General features: G+C 49.9%; 1 protein-coding gene across 9 annotated transcripts in view; it reads right to left on the reverse strand.

The window, feature by feature from the left end:
- Window positions 1-921: 921 nt before the first annotated feature.
- AXIN2 (axin 2) overlaps window positions 922-23712 on the reverse strand; it is a 33021-nt gene continuing 10230 nt past the window's right edge. For 4 of the 9 annotated variants that reach the window (XM_034942745.4, XM_034942746.3, XM_008964734.5 and 1 more), the window contains exons 3-11: window positions 21882-22022; window positions 13792-13894; window positions 10557-10697; window positions 9679-10190; window positions 9224-9418; window positions 8673-8906; window positions 7979-8074; window positions 6264-6431; window positions 922-2460 (exon numbers count right to left, since the gene is read on the reverse strand). In XM_034942745.4, coding sequence (XP_034798636.1) covers window positions 2334-2460; window positions 6264-6431; window positions 7979-8074; window positions 8673-8906; window positions 9224-9418; window positions 9679-10190; window positions 10557-10697; window positions 13792-13894; window positions 21882-22022 — 1717 coding nt within the window. In that variant the 3' untranslated portion in view covers window positions 922-2333. The remainder of the gene's footprint in view (window positions 2461-6263; window positions 6432-7978; window positions 8075-8672; window positions 8907-9223; window positions 9419-9678; window positions 10191-10556; window positions 10698-13791; window positions 13895-21881; window positions 22023-23712) is intronic. The other 5 variants (XM_034942748.4, XM_063598790.1, XM_063598791.1 and 2 more) reach the window with 3 other exon arrangements.

Here is a 23712-nt window from a genome sequence, read left to right on the forward strand (position 1 = left end):
CCCGCATGGCCAGAACCCTGGCCTTTCTCTATGCTGCCGGCCTGACGCCAGTTGGCAGCAGGAAGAACAAGCCAAGCAGATCCACTGCAGACCACCGAGTTCATTTCATGAAAACTCAGCACACCAGAAGTCAAGTCCAACTGCAGTTACAGATCCTGTTTTTAAAAAGGGTTCTTCCTAGGACTCCACTAAAAAGACCTGCTTTCCCAGATCTAAAGTATGGCCTGGCATGCAGGCCAAGTACTCAGGATACAGGGAGGGCACGTTTGTTGAGCGGGCAACTGCCTGCCAAGGTCCTTGGCCACATAAGCACACCTGTCCACTGAGCGGTGCAGAAGCTGCCCGTGTCGCCTCCTCCTGAACCACCTCCTTGCTATGTTCCCGACACCTGACCGGCCCTGAGCCTGATGGCTCACGATAAAATACTGATAGGATTAATAGTCAGCCTTGTTGATCAGCTCCCAGAATGGGGAGGGTGCCTGGCTAGCTTTGATCTCTAAGTCCATTGGCCCCACGTGGACATTCCAGTTCTATGAAACCATCTGCTGAACGGCTTTCATGTCGGAGACACCTGTTGAAACTCCTGGGAGGGCCTCCTGTCATCCCCTGGTCCCCTGCACCTACCCGGCCGGACTGGAGACAATCTGCCCAGGAGGAAGAGGCTGAATGGAGGTGTTACAGGGAAGAGGACCCCCAAAGGAGATGTCATCTACAGCCTGCTCCAAGGCAAGAAAAGCCTCAGCCAGTAGCCAGGTGATCTGAATAAATGGTTTTACAAAACCTCCAGGTGGGTCCAGATTAGGTCAGGGCTCGAGGTCAGAGACGGGCTTGGGCAAGGTGGGAAATCAAGCACAGATGTCTACACACAAAAGGGCCCCTCGGCCCTGTTCCCACCCTGGTGATTCAAAGACGAGGCCAGTGTTTTGAAAAATATAAAATTTTAATAAAGGCTACATCTCTTAATTACAATAATTATTGTACCAAGTAATTTTCCTTAAATGAACTCTTTATAATGCATAATTTACAGTATAAGTAGAACAAAATGTCATGACAAAAGTCATTGAGTACAAGACTTGTAATAAAAAGGCATAAAATATATTTATACATAAACCCCTTTCAAAAAACAAGGGAAAGCTTGAGCCCTCAATATAGGGCGACACACGGAGCGGGTGACCGTGCAGGTACAGGTACTGTACTGATTTAAAGTCAAGCACTAGAGATAGTGGATTAATACTCTTTTGCCGTACACTATATACAGATGTATAGTACAAGTAACAATGGCAAACAGAATGTACAGATTAACTTAACACAAAACCCCGAACATCAAAATGAAGGTGTGTGGAGGAAAGGTGCTGCTGGGTCTCCCTACAACTGTTCATTTCTTTGTGGGGCAGGGGGTAGTTCCTGAATGGCTGTGGTCCAATGACTAATGTAAAACAAAAACAGAAACAAAAAAAACAAGGAACTGTCATTTCCACGAAAGCACAGCGGCAGTGATTCTAGCAGGCCTCAGGGCCCTGGGCCTGGGGAGGCTACATGAGGGGGAGCCTCAGTCACAGGATCAACCTGGGGCCCGAAGGAGCGGGGTTCCCTGCCTCTCCCTCTGCAATAGATCATCCCATCCAACACAACCCCCAAAATGTTGATGATGACGCAACATGGTCAACCCTCAAGACCTTTAAGACAAAACAGAGCAGCATAGGAAAAAAAAAACAAAACGCACCAATTTCTGCATGTGTCAATGGTAGGGCACCATTTTAAAAAGTCTGTCTAAAACAGTCTGTCTTCACTTGGAGGGACGTAGTGCAAAGCATAATTCCTCTGTTAGTGAAGAAACCATGAACGCACTCCTAGCTCAACTCCTAAGTTTAGTCAGAACAATTAAAACTTCCTGTCTCCCCCTTCCAAGTTTAAAGCAGCATATCCATAAACTGGGGATGGGGGAAATCAACTGTTCTATAAATATCAGTAAGGATTCCTGTTCAGGTAAGCTATACACAGTTTCTCTTAGTTTATGGATTTCAGATCCCTAGGAAGTCATATATTATGTATGGCAGTCTCTCAAATACAGGCAGCATCTTCAATAGCCAAGAGTGGTCATGTTTTTAATAAATAGTTCAGGCTTTTCTTATCTCAGTCAGTACCCAGCTCATGAATCATGAAAATCAACCTCCCCCCGCCCTCCCGAAGGCCCACTGGCCGATTCTTCCTTAGACTTTGTCTTCTTCATTGGTTTAATTTTCCTTCAAAATGTTTTGTCGCAGTTGCTCACAGCCAAGACAGTTCACAAGAGCTTCGGGCTCCAACAGTTCACCAAAGCCAGACCCCAAGGCTCAATCGATCCGCTCCACTTTGCCCAGAATCCGGCCTTCATACATCGGGAGCACCGTCTCATCCTCCCAGATCTCCTCAAACACCGCTCCACAGGCAAACTCATCGCTTGCTTTTTTGAAGTAATACCTTAAAAGGAAAACCAAAAAAGCTTCTTGGTAAACTGCATTTTCCACATTGTTGAAAAGAAAAGCATACCAACATGGAGGACTGAGGTATCCTAGGAATTTGCTATGGCAGGTGTGCCTGTACACTGTTGCCCACATCTGCTTTAAGACGGCAGCTGGGACTGGCCACACCACAAGAAGCAGGTGGGCCGAGATGATGAAGGCCAGGCACCCATTGAGCAGCAGCCTGGGCTGGGCCTGCCACCTGCAATCTTCAACCCAGCACCTCTGCTGTCTCCTGACACATATACACTGTGAAAAGCAGAGCTGCTTTCCCCCGCCAACCTTTTTCAGCAGTGGGGTGGGGGAGGGAAGGGAAGGACAAATGCCTGCAGTTCATTTGCAGCAGGAGCCAAGCAGGTCCTTCAAAGAGACTCCAGACTATCTCCAGGTTCAGCCATCCTGAACCCGTCACACCTGGAGAGCCGGAACCTGCCGAAGTCTGTAAAAGGCTGACTTCCAGATGGTTTAGCAGTCCAAAGGCCTCTCGGCCTTCCCATCCTCCAGGTCCCAAGTGCAACACTCCTGGATGGCCCTGGCACAGCCACACAGGAGGCAAGCCAGCCCAGCGCAGCTTCCCAGGGCCGAACAGACGGCACTGGCCCCATGATGCCCTCCCCTCTTCTCCCCATTTCCAGGCCTCTTCTCCCATCCCATCCCTCCAGGGTCAAACACCAAAGGCCCTTCTATTATGCCCATTGATTAAAGGCTCCTTTCATCCCTCCCCAGCGTTCTTTCTTCTGAGGCTGTTTAATTGTACAGATGCAAATGCCTGGCCTCTCAGGAGTGCCACATTCGGAAACAACTGCTGTCCTCTTGGGCCAGGCCCACCCCCAAACCCCTTCTGAGGAAATTAAGCAAGGGCCTCTTCCTTCCCTGTCCCCAGCCAAGGGAGACCCCTCAGAGGGATTAAACTTGCCCCTGCAAGCTGTCATTTCCAGCCCATAAAGGCCACTCACAGAGGGAAGGTCACAGTCCCCTGGGGGGATGGGAGAACCTTTCAAGCATTTAATTGTGTCTCAGGGTTATGGTTGGGCTTTGTCTTTTCCCTTTAAAAATAAAAAAAAAATTAACTCCCCTTGGTTAGAGCTCAATTTTTTCCCTCTTTAATAAAGGCAAGCCAAATACTTTCGTAGGAGATAAGGCTAAATACAGTGAACAGCTGGGTTTAGTCAAGGTTCTTTGTTTTTAGCATTCCTGACCCAGCTAATGCAGTGGGGTGAACAACGGCACGGCTCTGACTAGGCAGCACTGAAGACACGTCATGTCAAGGGGTCAAAATTCTCGGGGGAGCGTGAGAGGAGACAGTGAGAAAATGGGGAGGGGCTCTGTGCACAGCAGACTCAGGACAGTGGGGGGAAAAGTCACTTCTCCACATAAGAGGCTCAAATCCCAACGCCACCCTCCGTCAGACCCCTTTGGCCCCAGCTCCGACCCCTCCAGGGTTTACCAAGTTGGGCTTTCACAGCATGTCTGAGCAAACACGCAGCGACCTTTTACATAATTGCAACCTCCTCCAGAGAGGAGAGAGGCCACATTCTCTCGGCCCCACCCCCAGGACTTCAAACACACTGCACTGCCCTCATTTTCTCCAAGAAACAGGCTTTTCCACTGCAACATGCTTTATGTGGCAAACTTTGCTTTCTTCTGACATCTGGCACCAATAGCGTCTGGCGCGTCTAAAGGGACTGTTTGCTTTTTGAACCCCTGCCATGTTGAGATTACTCAACGCATCCCAGGTCCCCCCCACTTCCCACCCCTGCTCCACGGCCCCAACCTCACTGGGTCTTTTTTATTTTTTTGAAGGGGGGATGTATTTGTACAAATTGAGATGTTGAAGCACCAGCCCTGCTGGGAGGGTGAGGCATGACACTCTGTGTCCCTGTCCTACCCCAGGAGGACACTGAGTCTAGCTCAGGCCCTGCAGAGATAAGGCAGCTGGGAGGGCCTTCCCACAGCCTGATCCACTCAGGAAAGAACTGGAGAGGATCGGAGAGTTGACCATTTGTGCAAGTCTTTGTGCATTAAAGGGGAGGCCAGGGCTTCAAAGCCAGGCTTATTAACTGTGCCTCAGGGAGAAAAAAAAAAAAAATCAGAGCCAGATGTGGCCACAGCAGCTGAAGGAGGCACTTTCCCCACAAGCCTATGCCAGCGCCACATGGCTCTTCTCCAAGGTCACCTGCAGTTCCACTCGAAGTCCAGCCGAGACAAAGCCAAGATCAAAATGAATCCCCAGAGGGACACACTTGTGTCATCAGTTTCACCTTGTGTCTTTTCAAGATAAAAGCAGCAGCAGCAGCAGCCAGGCCTGTTCCCCCACCCCTTTGATACCTTTTCACAATTGTCTCTGCCCAGGTGTAAAAGGGACTATCCAGACCCAGCAACACTCCCTGCTGGCCAGTTACCTCCAGGGGCTCAGTCCAACCTCCATCCCCTCCCCACTCCAAAGAGAATCACTTTGAGCCCCCGCCCAAACTAACTCCCAGATGAAGGTGGCTGGTAAAACTATACAAGGCCTGCTCTAGAGGGGAGGGTGTCTCAGAGCCCTGCAGGTGGACTCATCCCCGTCCAGGAGCCCATGCCCACCTGGCAGGTTACCAAGGGCTATTCAGAGTTTTCCACTCACACCCCTGGCCCTGGTGGCGGCAATGGGTTCACACCTGGGAATAGACTGTGGTCCTGGCACAGGGACAACGGCACACAGCTGAGGAGTTGGAACTCTGTCTTGGGTGTAGACCCCAGAGTGAGCAACTCCTTAAACTAGGGTGCCCCTGTCTCACCCTTGTCCCAGCCTGGAGCCCTAAACCTGGGACAGAACTGGAGCAGAATCCACACATTCTCTTGGGCTGCAGGCCATGGAGAGGGGCAAGGGAGGACTCCAGAAGAACTGAGGCAGAGTCATCACCTGCTCCTTACGAGGGAAATGATCAAGAGAAGGAATGGCCTAGGGCTGGCCCTCATCCTCCTCAGCTCTTGAACCCTCTCAAGGGCCCTAAAAAGTCAGCATGGACCTTCTCAAGGGCACCTCCGTCCACTCTGCAGACAAGGTAAGGAGACCAGGAAGTTCCCTTCCTGAAGCCCCTGCAGGGGAGAAGGCAGCGGGGCCCAGGCCCGGACAGGAGGAGTAGACTGCCCTATTCACCCTGTGCCCACTCGCAGGTCCAGCCCCTTCTTTGTTATGGACAAAGGCGCATCCCTGCTTCTAATGGCCCATAAAATCCAGGGAGGCTGTTCAGGTGGAAAGGCAGGGTAAGAAAAACACGGGGGACTTTTCCTAGGCATGGTTCCTGACTATTTGGAGCCTTCAATGTGGGGGTCTCTCCTAAACTCAAGCCAGGAGGGCGGCGCTTCCAGACCCTCCCTCCTAATCAGTGTGCCTGTCCCTCTTTTTGCTCCCTGCTCCCCGCTCGCCCACAAGCCCCTCAATTGCAGGTAAAGCCTCTGCAGTGTGGCCTGAGCCCCACTCTCCTGTCAGTGCAAGCAGCTGCTCCTTTTCTCTCCTCAGTCTGGTTCACCTGGTGGAAAGAGCCTGGCCAGGTCCCCCAGAGAACCCTCCACGCAGCCTCCCTCTTGCGGCTGCTGCTTCGTTATTGCTGCTAGCGGTGAGGGGAGAGAAGAAATGAGAAGGAGCCTCCCCCAGCGCCTGCTGAGCCCCCTCCCACCCTGCCCCACCCAGGTCTGCTCAGCCAGGGGAGCTGCTCCAGGCTCTGGCTCTTGGTTCTGAGCAAACAAACTGAGAGCAGAAAAAAGCCACAGGACTCTTACCTATAATTTCCCTTTTTGCTGAGCTGCTCTTTAAAGTGGCCCAGGGTCAAGCTCTGAGCCTTCAGCATCCTCCGGTATGGAATTTCTTCCCCACAGAAAAAGTAAGTGACAACCAACTCACTGGCCTGGAGCGCGTGGACACCTGCCAGTTTCTTTGGCTCTTTGTGACTGAAAATAAGATGGAATGGAACAAGTTTAGCATTTTAAAGCAGACACACATCTAAAACAAATACACACGTGCGCACATGTGCATAAGTGACAGGGTATCCAAACACTAGGGCTGCAATTGTAAACCCAAAGTGGGGGCTGGGGCAGAGCCCCACATCCCAGAGTCAGGCAGCTCTGGGGGACACACAGTCCAACCCCACATGTGCTGCATGCAGCATGCAGAAAAGGATGATTTCCTTTTGGTTGTACAAATTGGTATCATTTCCCCCACCGCCACCAAATGAAAGTATACAGCGGCCTCTTTCAGGCTGGCATAAATGGGGTGCTTCCCCAAGAAGATGAGAGAAGAGAAATTATCACAGAGATGCCGGGTCTCACCTGGATTGGAGAGTGCTAAAGAGACAAACCCAGAGCAGGACACCTTTGGGATGGCATGAACTCAGAATGACTAAAGCCCACCCCTTATTCCAGCAGAATGAGAACAACTAATGGGGGTTATCACACAGTCATGTCCATTTCCCCATTTATTCTGAGATTTTGTAGAATGGCTTGAAAAAAAGGCTGCTAGGCCGGGCGTGGTGGCTCACGCCTGTAATCCCAGCACTTTGGGAGGCCGAGGTGGGCGGATCACTTGAGGCCAGGAGTTTGAGACCAGCCTGGCCAACATGGCGAAACCGTGTCTCTACTAACAATACAAAAAAGGAGCTGGGCGTGGTGGTGGGCGCCTGCAATCCCAGCTACTCCGGAGGCTGAGGCAGGAGAACTGCCTGAATCCAGGAGGCGGAGGCTGCAGTGGGCCAAGATTAAGCCACTGCACTCCAGCCTGGGCAACAGGGTGAGACTCTGTCTCAAAAAGAAAAAAAAAAGTGGCTGGCCCAGACCCAGACAGCTGGTACACTTAGGGTCAACCAATTGAAACAATGAAAGGGTCCAGGGCAGTGGCCTATTGAGGACTTCAAACATTGCTCATTGCTCAGGATGAAGACACTAAGAAAGAAAACTTGCTACAGACCATTTTAGATCTCTTTAGCAGATTTCTTTTTAATTGCACCATCCAGTAATTAAACTGAGCAGGCTCCTCAACCTACTTTGAAAGAGACTAAATTTACAAAAAGAATCACTGCCCAATTTGGGGGAAGATATTCTGTCTTCTCCAAACAAAAACACAAGGATGGTCCCCTCCACCTCTGCCACAGTGGAAAATGATCTTTCTGCTCAGGGGTGACAAATGTTTCCAGTACTACTAAATTGCAAGTTGAATGGGGGCAACTTTTCCAGCTGAATTTGAGGTCCCTTCTACACTTCTGCTAATGGCTTCATGTCCCAGCTTTTGATTTGTGTATGACCAGAAAAACTTTTGCTATGATGCATTTGTCGGCAGGACATGGATGGCAACATCTACGTTTACTGTTCCTCATCACTAGCGCTAAAATCAAAGCGATTTTAAAAACCAAAAAAAGTTTCATGAAAATGAAACTCCAGATAGCGAATATTCTGAAACATAAACCACTCGGCAGATCTCAGTAATGTCAGGTAAAGACACTCACTCTTCTGGAGCCAGGCTTGGATTGGAGAAGGGTGTGGCTCCCGTCTGAACAGTGGCCGAGTGATTCCTGTCCCTCTGCTGACTGGCCACACAGCACCTGAGGACACAGCCAGGGCGAAGGATTTAGAGGTACACTGTTGTCCCCAGAGCAATTGAAAAGCAGACAGAAAATTACTATTTGGCCTCCTGAAGAGACACGAACCCGACTTCCATCCTTATGGAGACCCAACCAAGACCCTGGGTTAACAGTGGCTGAAGAGGCCAGGAAGACGTCTTGGAACAGCTATTCTAAGCCCCCCTGGGAGCCCAGGATGGGACATTCTCAGCCCCAGCAAAGGGCTGAGGACTCTTGATCCTCCATCTCACAGCTTCTTATATACTCAACTAACCAGCCTTAAACAATCAAGACATTTGTAGGGAATGGGATTTGTAAGCAATTGCTGAAATTCATTCTCCCAATTCTAGGCATGACTTGCCTCACAGATCCTGGCTTAACTCTAGTAGAATGAACATAACTGAAGGGAACAATTTCTAGAAGCTGGAAAGCAGCAGCTTACTCATCCATAAGTAATTCTTCTTCTCATGGGAGGGTTTGAGACCCAGGCAGAAAGAGAGACCCTCCCCATTAGCCACAGACCAGGTCTCCACCCAAACCCAATCCCTGCCTCAACCTAGGACCCTTCACTTCCACTCACCGCTGCTTTGGGGGCTTCGACACCTCAGCTAGCCTGCGACAGGCCTCCTCCAGCTGAGCCAGAGTGTTGGGTGGGGTCAGGGGAGGCATCGCAGGGTCCTGGGTGAACAGGTGGGCACGGGGGGTGGTGCGGGGGTGCCCGCTGTTGCCCCCCCACAGATGGTGCCGGCTGGCTCGTTCGCCTGGAGACGAGCGGGCAGACTCCAAGGGGTAGGCCTTTTTTGTGCTTTGGGCACTAAACAAGGAATGAGCAGAGAGAAAACAGAAGGAAAGAAACTGGGTTAGAAGAACTGGAAAATGTGACTTCAATAGAAACTTGTCTATTCTGCTCAGAGAGAGAGAGTAAAAAAAATAACTACCATAACACGAACAGGGGTCAGTGCCAAAACATGACATTTTTGTGGTCTGCTCAGTCCAACGTTTAATATTAAGATGGCAGGAGCAAATAGTCACATTTGTATTCGGCGGACTGCAAAAACAGCCATTCCCACAATACCTCCGTACTGAGTGCCCATGACCCTCGCGGCCGCGGCGGTGGCAAGCGGTGTTTACCTATGGGGCTTGGGCTTGCTCTGCCGCTCACTCTCCAGCATCCACTGCCAGACATCCTGCGACCTGTCTCCTTCCTCCCGGGGAAGCTGCAGGGCCCCAGCTCCGCCGGGGGCCCCTCCTTCCCTGGCGGGCAGGGCCAGGCCCGGCTCCGTGCCTTTCCCATTGCGTTTGGGCAAGGTACTGCCTCTGCTGCCGCTGTGGGGAACCAAGAACCACACCCAACCCAGAGACCCGGTTAAATCTCCGGGACTCCTAGAATCAGACAATTCAGCAAGTCGGGGGGCTGGTGACACGAAAGACCCATGCACCTGCTCCCCGCACCCTCACCCGGCCGTGCCCTCTGCCGCCCTCTTAGAAACTAAATGCCTGTAATGCGGCTCCCACCTCACACCTGCCCATGGACCTGGCTGGGAGACAAGCCCCACACGGGACACTGCGGTCCGCCCGGCACTTACCCAAACTGCTCGCTGGGCATGGTTTCCGGAGCCTTGGGGTGGCTTTTGCATTTCGAGTAGCAGTAATACTCGCTGCCCCCAGGGCAGAAGCAGTGCACCCGCTGCGTGGCCTCCGCCTCGATCTCCTCCTTGGTCTTGGGGACGGCATGGTGGTGGATGTAGTGGTGGTGGACATGCTTTGTCGTCTGCTTGGTCACAAAGCCTTTGCCCCCGAGGAGGGGGCAGGCGCCCGGCGAGGCGGCCGCGGGAGGCAGCTTGCCACCGGGCGGGAGCAGGGAGTGGTACTGCGAATGGTGGTGGTGGTGGTGGTCCGGGGAGCGGGAGCGGGGGCTATAGCGGCCTACGCCCGGAGACTGGCAGCCAGGGGTCTTGAGGACTCTGGACAGGTGATCGTCCAGTATCGTCTGCGGGTCTTCCTCGTAGCTGCCTGAGGGCAGTAGGGAGAGGGGGTGCTGCGTGGGCGCCCCCTCCCGCGAATTGAGTGTGAGCTCGGAGCCCTCCTTCTCTTCATCCTGAAAGGGAAGACGTCAGAAGGGGAAGTGACCCAGGAAGCAGAAGGGCCAGAGGCCCTGGGGTTGCAACATTCGGCTCCCTACGCAGGAGCACGCACACCCGTGTGCACGCCCACAGCCACGCCTATGCGCACACGCACAGGCCCGCCTACACAAGCACATATCCACACGCATATGCACACCCACACGCAACCCATGCACATGCGCACACAGCCCACGCCCAGGCACACACCCACACGCAGCCCACGCGCATGCGCAGCAACCCATGCACATGCGCACACCCTAACGCACCCCACGCACATGCGCATACACATACGTGCGCGCACGCCGTGGACGGAAGCAGGAAGAGGGCCTAGGCCGCATTACCTCTCGGATCTGCTGCAGGCGCTCCTCCAGGCTGTGGCGGCTCTCCAACTCCAGCTTCAGCTTTTCCAGCCTCGAGATCAGCTCAGCTGCAAAGGTGGCGGGTTCCACGGGGGTCATCTCCTTGGGCAGGCGGTGGGTTCTCTACAGGACGTGGAAAGGAAAGGGAGGAGGCACGTTCAGCAGGCTGGGTGGGCGGTGGCTTGGCCGGAGCTTCCCGCACCAGGCGCTGTGCACCGCAAACCCATGTTCGGGTGTAGGGTGGATGGCAAGGCGGCCTGGGCTGCTCGGGACTTTTATGCGCTAGCGCCATGGCCTCATGGAGAGCCATGGTCCCCACCAGCGTTTGCCTTGGGCAGGAGCAGTTGGTCGCACTCCGAGAGGCCCTGCTTGTTCTCTCTGTAGTACAACCAGCCCATCAGTAGCTACTCTGAAGTAGAAAATCTTCAAAGACTGTTGTCAAACATCAAAAAAAAAAAAAAAAAAAAAAAAAAACGCAGCCCTCTGAGGTGGGGAGGGGAGAGACCAACTCAAGGAATAGAAAGTAGAATCTAAACAGAAAGAGTTGAAAATTTAAAAAAATAAGATTGGAAAGGAGGTGGGAGGGAAGAAAGTGGGGGGAAAGGGAGTCAAACGGCCTGGATCAGAGAATAAGTGGTAATTTATTTCCTGGCCGCACACTGCGCACCTTTGAGGTGGTGTTGTCTCAACACTGTCCTCGATCTCCCTCGTTTTTCTCCTTCCCTCCTCCCTCTCTCTTTGTATAGAAAATGAAGAAAGCTGCTGCAGGCTAGTAGCAGAACACTGCTGAGCTTGGCTGCCTGAAGCTGATCTATCAAGGGAAAAGGGAACATCTCCAAATCAAGTGCAGAATATAAAAAGGCACCGAGTACGCCTGCCAAAAGCAGCAAACAGAGAGAACCCCTGCTGCCCAGCTTTCTGTCCTTTTCCTGTCATCTCGCTCCCCCCACCCAACCCCCCACCTCTCCAGTTGTTCTACCTCCTTCTTCCTAATCTCCCTCTTGCTTAGCTCCTTTCTTTGGGCTGGGGTGGGGGTAGCAGAAAGCTAACTTGCAAAGGCTAGCATCTCCCCCAGCTGAAAAGATGGGCCTTGCCACGGCAACCACTTAGCTGCAGAAACTGGGAGAGAAGAGAAAGGCTCCTGTGTAGGTGGCCATTCTCACACAGGCTGGCTCCTTGCAGCCCCTGATCAAAGCGCTGCCTGATGGAGAAAGTCGATTTGCACACCCCAGGACAAAATCATCTAATTTACAAGCTTGGGCGATAGAACTTTTCTTTGTTAACTCACATATCCCCCAGTCAAAAAAACAATGATAGTATGTCATCAATACTTGTTATCTGTAGAGGGAGGGGATGCTAGAGGTCCTCAGAAAAGCAATTTTAATATGCTAATTTTAAAACAAGGTAAGTCTGCCCTTGTCTGTGTGAGGAGCTTTCAGAGAAGAGCTATAGTTTGTGCACTAATGCAACATGGGTTTAGCAATTCAATGTGTTAATTTTTTAAACACAACATAACCAGACCAATTAGATTCTCTGAAGCTGGCAGGACGGATTCATAAACACCTGCTGTGAGCTGGGTGCTTTCTTCCCCTCCCCTCCTTGCAACCTGGATCTGAGGCTGTTGTAAACAGCACAGCCCTAAAATGGGAATGTAGATGGGGAAGTTCTCTTGAGTACAGCCATGTGCTGGCTGCTTTAGCAAGCATGGAAATAAAAGCAGAGGCCCCAGAAGAGCCCTTCATCCACCATCTCAGTCACAGGAAGAAGCTGCTCAGGAGATCCTCACTTCTAAACACTTCGTTCATTCCGCATTTGATAGGCACAGACTCACCAGCAGGTACCAAGCCAAGTTCTGGAGTTGGAAAGGAACAGCTACCCTCCAGGGCTTTAGGAGCCAGGAGGAGAAATGGTCAATGAATACATAAATAAATGACTAAAATCACTGACTAAAATGACTTGGAGTCCTGTGGTTGACCCAAGAAGTAGAATGTCCCAGTGAAGAGAGCAGGAGAATGTCCCAAGGGGGGCAGAGGTTCCTTATTCATTCACTCAAATGTTTATTGAGCACCTATTATGTGTCAGGTACTGTTCTAGTCTCTGCATACAGAGGTTAACAGAATAGATAAAACTCCCTCCCATCAGAGGGCTTCCATTCTAGTGGAAATACAGTGAGCTCACCAAGCTGTAGAGAAGCATGGATCATCTAGCATTTCTTAGTTTCTGGGAAATAAGTGCTTCAGTTTCTTTCTGATAGGGAATTTTTTTTTTGAATTCAGAAAATGCAAAGGTTCAAAAATAGGTCATCAAACCTCTCACATAGTTGGGATGTTTGTCTCCTCCAAATCTCATGTTGAAATATGATCCCCAATGGTGGAAGTGCACCTAGTGGGAGGTGTGTTTGGTGCCCTCCCTGCAGTAATGAGCAAGTTTTCCCCGTAGTTCATATGAGATCTGGTTGTTTGAAAGAACATGGGATTGCCCACCACCCCCCCAACCTCAGCTTGCTGCTTCTCTCCCTATGTTACAAACTGGCTCTCCTTCCCCTTGCATCATGACTGAAAGCTCCCTGAAACCTTCACCAGAAGCAGATGTTGGCGCCATGGTTCTTGAATAGCCTGCAGATCCATGAACCAAATAAACCTCTTTTCTTCGTTTTTTCTTTTGAGACGGAGTCTCGCTCTGTTGCCCAGGCTGGAGTGCACTGGCATTAGCTCACTACAACCTCCACCTCCCAGGTTCAAGTGATTCCCCTGCCTCAGGCTCCCAAGTAGCTGGGACTACAGGCGCGCGTCACCACGCCAGGCTAATTTTTGTATTTTTAGTAGTGGTGGGGCTTCACCATGTTGGCCAGGCTGGTCTCGAACTCCTGACCTCAGGTGATCTGCCCACCTCCGACTCCCAAAGTGCTGAGATTACACGCATGAGCCACTGTGCCCAGCCGTAAACCTCTTTTCTTTATAAATTACTCAACCTCAGGTATTCCTTTATAGCAAAACTGACTGATACCTCATAATCACATCACTGTGCTCACCATCACAACCCAAAAAACCATGTAATGCCTATTGTCCAGTTCTTTTCTCTCCCTTTGCCCTAGGGGACCTTAGGTACTGCTTGTTTCTACCTTCCCTATACCTCTCCCCATTCCACCACCCATTTCTTTTCTTTAGGACTCAACATGGCAGAAAACAGCTGTCTCCTCACTCCAGACTGTACTCACCGGGAAATGAGGTAGAGACACTTGGCCATTGGCCTTCACACTGCGATGCATTTCTCTCTGGAGCTGTTTCTTACTGCCCACACGATAAGGAGGAATTCCATCTCTAAGGGAAAGGAAAAGACAGAATCCACAGGCTTACGAGGATGTTTTCAGCACATCACATGGGCTACTGTCATATGCCATCTTGAGATCCCGCCGACAGGGCCACATGCTTCCATAGGAGTGTCACATGTCTCCAGATACCATCGGTGCTCCCACAGGGAAGGACCCACCCAAGGTCAAATTTAAATCCTGCCCATCAATCATCTATGGAAACTTGGCTTCCTTGGATGCAGAAGCATCAACTTGGAAAGAGCCTGGAAAGTTAATCTCTTGGGCTGTTGTCTTAGAACTGGGTTACACTCCAGCCACCCTAGGCAGAGCAAAGGCTCCCCTATTTCACAGGTGCCCCAAGTAGGAGATTCTCAGGCCCCACTGGTCCTCCCACTTGTTCCCACTGCTTCAAACCAGGAACCAGTGCCTTATGGATAGGGCCAGGGCAGAAAGTTGTAGGGATAAGAACCAAACCTACAGAGGGCTACATCAGGCATTAGTGAAGCATGCATAACTCTCCAAGTCAACCTCCCAGTCATTTCCAAATGTATTTCTTTTTATAAACCAGTACAGGGTGATTAATAAAAAGAATATATAACATTTAGGCCCCTTCTCTCAGCTCCAAACCCTACCACCCCCAACCAATGAATTTTCAAAGACACATGACCAATGTGGGCATGAAGAGAAAAGCCCCTACTATGTGGTGGTCTGTGCAATCCATTTAAAGATTAGCACCTACTATGTGCCAGATCTTCTCCCAGGCACTAGGCAAGAGAGCAGTAGACAAAGTGGATACATAATTCAAACAACTGCCCTCTTGAAGTTTACATTCTAATGGGGAGGCACAGGCAATGAACAAAATAAAAAATAGTATGTTAGTGATATGTACTATGAATAAATACACAGCAGGAAAAGGAGAATCACTGGTGAGTGGGTAAGCTGCAAATTTAAATTGGATGTGGGTGTCAAGTCCTCATTGAGAAAGGGACCTTTGGGCAAAGACCTGAAGAAGTATGGGCCCCTATCCATTATATTTTTAAAAACAAAACATTAACAAGTAGAAGAATTTTTAAAAAGCCGCCACTCCAGCTAGTGTTCACTACAACTATGACCTAGAGTTGCCATGATTTTTTCCAGAAAGAATTTCCTTCTTAAAAGCAGAATGGTCAAGGTGTGACTATTTTCCCATTGATGTCCCTTCAGGAGGCCACTTATTTACAAAAGCCTCAGGGTGCAAACATTTTCATAATGAATCATACTTGGAGGCTGTAAATATTGAAATTGGGTGTTTGGCTACTTCCCTTTCCCCAATGTCTGGTTCATCATAGGGTGGAAGAAAAATAGGATAATTAGCAATGTCTAAAAATACCCAGGGGGCAAGCCAGGAGTAACTAGTCAACCTCTAGCTCCTTATCTGAAATGCCCTAGAATTCTAAATAGCTGCATTTTCAGGAAGTCTACTGACCTAGGTCAGAAAACAGGAACACAAGGGACAATGAAGATTCCAATAGATCAACAAACCAATGTATGTTAATCAAACCCTGGCTAAGGAGTGCATAAAGGATAATTGCACTGAGGTGAGTAGGGAAGGGAGAGAAGAGAGATCAGTATCCAGAGCAACAACTTACCCCCAAGTGTGAGTACTGCCCCAAAGAAAGGTGAGTATGGAGCAGAGACAGAGCACTGTGGGAAGGATTTGCAGCAGCTGGTTGACCAGTGCTGGAGAAACACGTCTTCTACTCATGACTGAGAAACAGCCTCCTACTCATGAGGCTCGGCACCTGACCAAGCCCACCTAAAGATTATTTATCAAAACTCTGTGTCTTCACCTTGGGTAGTTGAAAACGGGACTTATAAGCATGCCTGGCTTGACCAGAAACCAAATCGCACCCAAGGCAACTGATGCCAACCTGAGAATGCCATCTCGTAGATACCGAGTCCCTACTGTACGTCAGACATTGGACCTATAATCAGACTTCATTCTCATAAGAACCTTAATGAGCCACATTTTACAGATGACCAGAAATGCTCAATAGCTCACCTAGTGTTACAGTCAGTAGCAGATTGACAACTCATACCCAAGCCACTGCTGGACTCCAGAACAGGCATCTGTAACAACCTACACTTGGTCATTTCAATAAGATGCCCTTCCCAGCCCCAATCAGCAGTCAAGCTTCCTGATGGTCTTAATGTGGAGATGCCATTTCCTAAGCCCCACGCAGTCACCTGACATTGATAAGGCATGAGGGGGAAATTTGTGGAATTTTCTGGAAAGTCCTCCCCAACCACCTAGTACTCACTAGCTATGGGGCTCACCAGGTGGTTCCCAAGCCATGCTGAATATCCCCATCTCTCACCTAAGATACCTTGTATGGTAGGGGTGGCGGTATCCCACAGATTGGGCTCATGCTGGTCTAACCAAATTCTGCTGCCCTAGGGCTGTAAGACAATGTCTATCCTCCATCTCTCTTCCAGGGACTTAGACAGTGGATGACTCTGCTTCAGCCCTGTTCCTGACAGTCTTGGGGGCAGGAGTCAAGCACTCCATGGACCCCACCATGACACAAGTGACATAAGGCTTCAAGAGTCCTAGAAGAGTCCCCCATCCACCCCCTCCAAGACTCTTGACATTTCCACTGGTAGCTTTCACTCTTCCTTCTCCCAGACGAAAGTCAATGGTAGAGCTTTTATGCCTCTTTTTCTTCTTCCATATAATAAGGTTAAAAAAAAAAAAAACAGGATGGGGGTAGGGATGGGGAGGGGAGTAGATAACTGCAATATTGAAGGCAAAAGGAACAAATGATTTCATAAGCACCTCATACCCCGCCCCCCCATCCCCCACCACCACCACACACACTCCATTACCCAGGGCAGGTGAAGGACTAAACTGCTGGAAAGGCAACTTGTAACCAGAGCAGAAAAGGAAGATGTCAGCCTGTAGAGGCTCAGAAAGGCTTAACAGGCACCTTCAAGGAAATGTGGCTTTAATTCCCTCCAGCCAAGAATCTTCTTCCAAAACAGCCCCTCATTCCAAAAGGGGGCCTCTCTTCTTTTATTCAAGCTCTAAAAGTCTGTGATCAGTTTCCTGGCTGCTCAAGCCTGTGGGCTGGAGAGCACCAGAGTTTTGGTCCCTATACGGTCTCCTTTAATTATAAACATTTTAGTTAACGAGCCTGCTGCCGGGCCCAGCTGTTTCTGGGGAGCATGGTTTTGAAGTGTGGACTCCACTTAGCTGCCATTTGAGCCGAGCCAATTAGCTTAGCCTTTTGACTCCACCGTGCCCGACCTAACCTGAATGTCATTTTCTGGCGACTTTGAAATAGCAGACTCATGCACACATGCGTCCACTCGCATCTTCATTTGGCAACCACTCTGAAGGCAGCCTCTGATCACAGCCAACATCAAAAGCCTGGTTTGTAGGAAAAGGTTAATATTTGAAGTTCACTCAGATGCATTTCCTGGTGTCCAAAGTAAACCCCCATAAATAAGATATAAAGAAATACAAATAAATAACTCGCGACATTCCCTGTGTGAAACACCAAAAAATCATCTTGTGCTGATTTGGGGACACTCAGAGCTGAAGCAACATACAAACGTAGCTGATCCTGATTACAAGAGCAACTCCTAGCAGAAAGAAGAGACAAAGGCCTCCACACCACTGACTTAGCTTTCATGATTCCTGGCAACATCTAACCATGGCTACACTTGGGCGGCAAAGAGTCTGCTGCTTCTGACATTTTCACCCTCTTCACTCCATCCTTCTAAGCCTGATGCCCTGGAATGGCCCACAAGCCTTCTGCCTCCAGTGCTGCAAGGATTTTGGTGGGAGTCTGGCAGTTAACGTTAAAAAAATTTTTTTTTGGCAGGTTGCGGTGGCTCACGCCTGTAATCCCACCACTTTGGGAGGCCGAGGTGGGTGGGTCACGAAGTCAAGAGATCGAGACCATCCTGGCCAACATGGTGAAGCCCCATCTCAACTAAAAATAGAAAAATTAGCTGGGCGTGGTGGTGCACGCCTGTAGTCACAGCTACTCAGGAGGCTGAGGCAGGAGAATCGCTTGAACCCAGGAGGCGGAGGTTCCAGTGAGCCAAGATCGCGCCACTGCACTCCAGCCTGGCAACAGAGTGAGACTCTGTCTCAAAAAAAAATTAAGCCATTTCTTCCGAGAATGCAGGTTTCAGAGTAACAGGCTCATAAAACAGCCTTCTCAGAGGCCCAAATGCCCAGCCATCTTTAACAGGACTTTTTACTTAGCAGGAAAACAGAAGTCAGCAGTAGGCTTTGGGAGAAGGCAATGATTTCTTTAAAGCCCCTGCCTGCTCTGCACACTCAGGCCCCGGCGTGTGGCTCCCTGGAATAACCAAGTGCAGGCCAGCACTGCCCCAACTTCTACCCAGGCCTCTTGCAAAAGCCCCCAGGACTTAATTGGTTCTGTCGCAAATGAGACGATTGCTTTCCTGGGTTTGTGTCTAATGAACTCCAACCTTCTGGAGTCTATTGAAGGCTGCCTGTGACCCCCTCTCTCCCTCTCCCCCCCTCCACAGCCCTGTTCCCTCCCCAGCTCCCAGCAGGGCAGCCAGCCCCCCTCCCCAGCCCCTCACAGCCCGCACTGGCCATTGTGACGGGAGAAACAGCCAGGGCTCTTTTCATGCTTTATGGGGCGCTCCTATTCACTTGTTCAAGGAAATTTCAAAGGGGCCTGCTACCCTCTTATCCCCTCTAAGCTTCCCGGGATGAACAATGGGCTGAAAGCGATTCAGTTCAGCTTTTCATCCCCCACACACTTTATTTCTCGCCCGGCGCTCTCATCTGCACGAGGCCTACAATTGGCAGAGTTCTGAAGAGGGGGTCTGATCCCAGCCCTGGGAATCCCGGGTGACCGCCCGGTGCTGGGCAGGATCACACACACCCAGGGCCAGTCGGCCAGAGAACACGTTGCATCGCGAAGTCTGCTTGCAGCAGAGTGGGGAGGGCCCCAGAGACCCCCATGCCTGGCACCCAATGGCAGCTTGAGTCAGTGCCAACAAGTCTGGAGACCCTTCTGATGTTTTCTAGTGAGCCCCACTAGAGGCAGCATGAGACAATGCCCAAGAGACAGTGACCCCGCATGGATGCCAAATGCACTCCTAATTAGTATAAATGCCCAGGTGGGCACAACTGTGACAGTTAATCTGATAACCTGCGCACTTGATTGGGAGAGGGCACAGAGCCACTCAACACCACCAGGACGAACAGAGCCAACACCATGAGCCCACGGGTCTCTAGGCCTTGCAGCACTTCCTCCTGGCTTCCTGGTTTATTCACTTTCCATCCAAGGCAGCTTTGCCACAGGATAGGCTTATTAATACTCACAGGTTCTGCCACCAGGAACCCAAAGGTATCTACTGTGCCCCAAAGAGAAAGCCGCTACATGAGGGACTTGACCTGTTCTGTCTCTGTATCCAAGTGGACCTCACTGAACTACACACTAACCCTTGCCACCTAGAATAGGGACTGGCAAAGGTAACCTTTCTGATCCCTGAAAAGTGGCTCCCCCATGCTTGGAATCCAAAGTGCTTCAGCTAAAGGGGGAAGGGTGAAAGCTTTAAAGTCACCTCTAAATAAAAGTTTTTCTTCTGGGAAGGGGATAAAAGAAGAGGAAGTAAATGGGGAGGCTGCAGGGGAGAACTTAGAACCTGCTCCCTTCTACCCCTCCCAGAACCAGTCTTTCTAAAAAGCAGTCTTGATTACTAAGAAATATAAATAAAAGAAACCCAAAGTGGCTCAAAGGTCTCATGACCAACCGGTCCTATTCACAGATCTCATGTTGAGAACGCTCATGCCTGGGGGAAGGGCAAAGCGGGCAAAGTACAGGGCCTGTGTCTGGCCTGGACCTGAAGTCTGTCTCAGAGGTGCATGGCTGTGGAAGCACCAGGCCTTATTTCCTCATCTGTAAAGTCCCAAGTATCTGCCTGCCTGCCTTCCTGATTGGGTCTTGGGAGGATCAAACAGAAATAAGTATGGGACTACACCCAAGTTATCTCATCATGAACCCAGAATAACACCTCAATGATGGGGACTGACATGCAGCCAAGGACCAGGAAGCAAGCCAAAAATAGTCTCTAAGAAAACTAAACAGAAGTCTTATCGTCTTAGGTAAACTGCATTTGACTTAGGAGATTCACTCAATGCCTTCAATCAATTTCAACTTACTCTTATTTTACACATAATGCTAAGATTCCCACACAATCCACAAAGTAATATATGCTACAGGAGGAATGCTTGCTAGAAGCAAGCACACAGACAGCAAAACACAACAGCAGGGAGAATGAAAAGAGAAAAGAGAAACTTTTCAAAGGGGAAAGGGTCAGATAACCCTATGCACCCTCATTGCCTATGAGAGAAATACCACAACAAAGTACACAAACAGATCTTGATATTATTTGGATAACTGAGAGATAAATTATGCCCTGTCTAATACTATGCAATAATGACAGAGCAAAATGTATTCTAAGAAATATGTCCACCAAAAAATTATCAAAGCACAATTTTTTCAAGTATGGATACCGAAATTTCAGTCAATATGGAAAACTCACTTCTGTGAAACTTCTCATATCTCCATATTGGATGAAAGATGTGTACTTTCCTGTTTCCATATTGGATGAAAGACGTGTACTAATGCCAAAATGCTATTTTTATTAAAATTCAAACTTTCACCTTGAGGATATCTCTCCCTGTACTAACAAGGGAATTTGAGGTAACACAATAAAAGCCACCAGCAAAATAAATAGTAGGTTCCCAAACTCACCTCATCAACTTTCCCTCCAACTGGTCCCATGCCACAGGCCAGGCAACAGGACACTGGCCAATAAAAACCAGATAGTTTCAAACAAACTGGAAGAATAGATGGTCCAGTTTTAGGAAGCTAAAAGGAACAAACTCTAAATAAGTGTGCCAGAACTTACATGGTTCAATGGGTTTGCCTTTCAAAATTGTTCCTTTAGCAGGCGAAATTCTGACTCCAAAACATTGAAAAGCTTTCAAGACCATTTCTGGAACAATGAATCTCAACTGGGTGTTGGGTGAGAAGCCTTTGGGGAATTTTACCCATCCCCTATCCCCAGGCTCCACTCTGGGTCTCCTGAACCAAAACCTCAAAGGACAGCCAGAGACAGGGATACCCAGGCCACAGCTACACATCCCTCCTCATGAGACTCACTGAGGATCACTGCTGTCCATCCACAGAGATTGCCATGACTTGACTTCAGATGACCTAAAATTCAAAATGTTACCTTGACTAAGGGCCTTCTGACCTCATCGGACCACGCCAATGTCTTGGGTTACTTTCAAAAACCAAAGGCTGTCTGCCAAAGATCCAGATCAGACACTACTTTGGAGAGAGCCCCTACTTAGGGTCCTCAGTATCTAACACAGAGTATCTAACACTCCACCCACACTTACTGAATAAACGATGTCCATTTAAAAACAAAACAATGCGGAACATTACACACTGTGGCTCTTTAGAGATTTCTGGCTTTCTCACCCCCACTTGCAATGCCTTTTCCTCCAAAAACAATGAATACCTAAACACAGACCCTTCTAATGCCACCTTGTCTCCCAGCTGTTGGTTCTGCAGACAGGATACCTGGGTTTCTGGACCAGCCAAGCAACTGTTCCTACAGGGACAACCAGATGATGACAACCAGAAGAAGGTTTTTTAAACTCAAGGAATCTATAAATATTCATTCATCCTAATCTTCTACTGTCCTTTAGTTTTTCTTCTGTTACAATATCCTCCCAACTTTCAAAGCTCTAAGCTTTACCCTACCCAGATGACCATGTCATCCTCCTTAATCAGCACCATACCCTTGTCATACTCCCCTCCCACCAAACTGATGTCCATACATGCACAGGTGGGGTCTGCAAAGCCAGCTGAGGATGACAGACGATTCTGGCTAAGTGCTCAGGTGGCATCCACTCCCAAGCAAGCCCACAGAAGGGCGGCCAGGATACTCACACACTGCTGTCCGTCATGGACATGGAATCATCCGTCAGCGCATCACTGGATATCTCACTGTCGTTGGCGCTGGTGGCTGGCGCAAAGACATAGCCAGAACCTATGTGATAAGGATTAACAGGATCGCTCCTCTTGAAGGACCTATGGGCAAAGTACAAAAGTGGTTCAGTCACTGACCCTCACCAGAAACCCAGGTAATCAGGTGACCCCAGGACAACCCAGCACACTATCCCACAATCTGCTCAACGCCAACCTGCTGCCCAGGTCCAGTTGCTCACCTGGGCAGAAAGCAGGGGCCACAAAAGGGAGGCCTCCTGAGCCACCGGTTCACCCTGGGGAAAGCAAGCTGGTTCCTCTGCCCCCAGTGGTGGGTCTGCCAGGGCAGAGAGTATTCCAGAGGCAGCCCAGGGGATCCTGTGAAGCTCTAAATGCACTTAGAGGAAGGAACTGGACTCTGCTTTAGGAGAGGAGGCCATGGAATAGAAGAGGGGAACGAGTCAGTGAAGATGAAATATCTTTCTCTGCTCCACCTCCCTATCCAATCCTGCACCAAAGAATACAATTTCAGGGCCCCAAGACATCTTAAGTACCTAAACTCCTTGTCTGGGGTCTGTTAGCCCAGTCCAGAGATGCAAACAGCTAGAGGCCAGTGTGGCCTTCTCACTTTGACCCTGGGCCCACAGTGAGCTGGACAGATGGGACAGAAAAGTTCAAGACAACGTTCAGGACTCCAATCCCACCTGTGAGCTCTGCCATGAGCCGTTGCCATGCCCCTTCCCCCACCCCCGGCTTCCTCTCCCCAGGGCTGGCTAGTGCAGCAGGATTGAAATGAGCAACACAGCTGTTTCAAAGGAAGGCCCAGGCCCCTCCTCTGGTGTCTCCAGCCCTTTTGTTTCAATGGCCTCTGGCTCCTCATTTCACCCTCTTGATCTCCTTCCAGAACAACCGGTGTGCACATCTCCTGCTGGGCCGCATTCCTCTTGTGTCACCAGTGAGGGGCTTAAATAGCGGGGAGGGGCAGATAGGTCGGCAGGCTGCAGGAAGGGACCACGTTAAGGCCTGAAGTCGCAGGAGGCCTATTTACAAAGACCCTGGCATCCTCCACTGGTCCCACCAAGTCTATGCCAGCAGCAAAGAAATCAAGTGAGGGAGAAAAGAGAGGCTCAGAAAAGAGAATATATTCTATTAGTCCACAGCAGCTGGTCTGTAAAGATGGCCGTGGGGTTGGCAAATGAAAAGGACCCAGAAAGGTGACAGTCAGCTGTCTGCACATGTTCACCAAGCTCCTACTCACTCGCTACATGCTGAACTCTGGTCTTCCAGCACCCATGGCCTGGTGGGGGCATGTCACCATACTGTGGGGGTGTCATGAGGGAGGTACGCTCAGTGTTATCACAGGCTCACGAGGAGGGGAGAAGGAGCACTGGACTGTGCCCATTCTACAGATGAGACCCTTGGAGTCCAGAATTCCAGCAGCCTGCCCAGATCACACAGCTGGAACTGGTGGGCATGGATTGAGTCACGTGGCTCTCAATCAAACTGCCTCCCAATACAAAGACTAGACTCAACATGTTTCCAAGTTCTCACAGAATAAAAAGCAGGAAAGGAGTGCCTTAGTACAGGTAACCCAGATGACAGATAGAACATTTCTAGGAGGGACAGTTGGGGACGGCTCCCTGGGACAGATGGGACTCATGGATGAGCAGGAATTTGAGGAGATGACAACCCAGGACTAGGTAAAGGGAAAGGTAGCGAAAAGCTCTCCCTAGACTAGGGAGAGAGAGGGGTCTAATTAGCCAGGCTAAGAAGGCCTGGCAAAGGACGTAGGTCT

Source organism: Pan paniscus, chromosome 19, assembly GCF_029289425.2.
Source record: "Pan paniscus chromosome 19, NHGRI_mPanPan1-v2.0_pri, whole genome shotgun sequence".
NCBI lineage: Eukaryota > Metazoa > Chordata > Mammalia > Primates > Hominidae > Pan > Pan paniscus.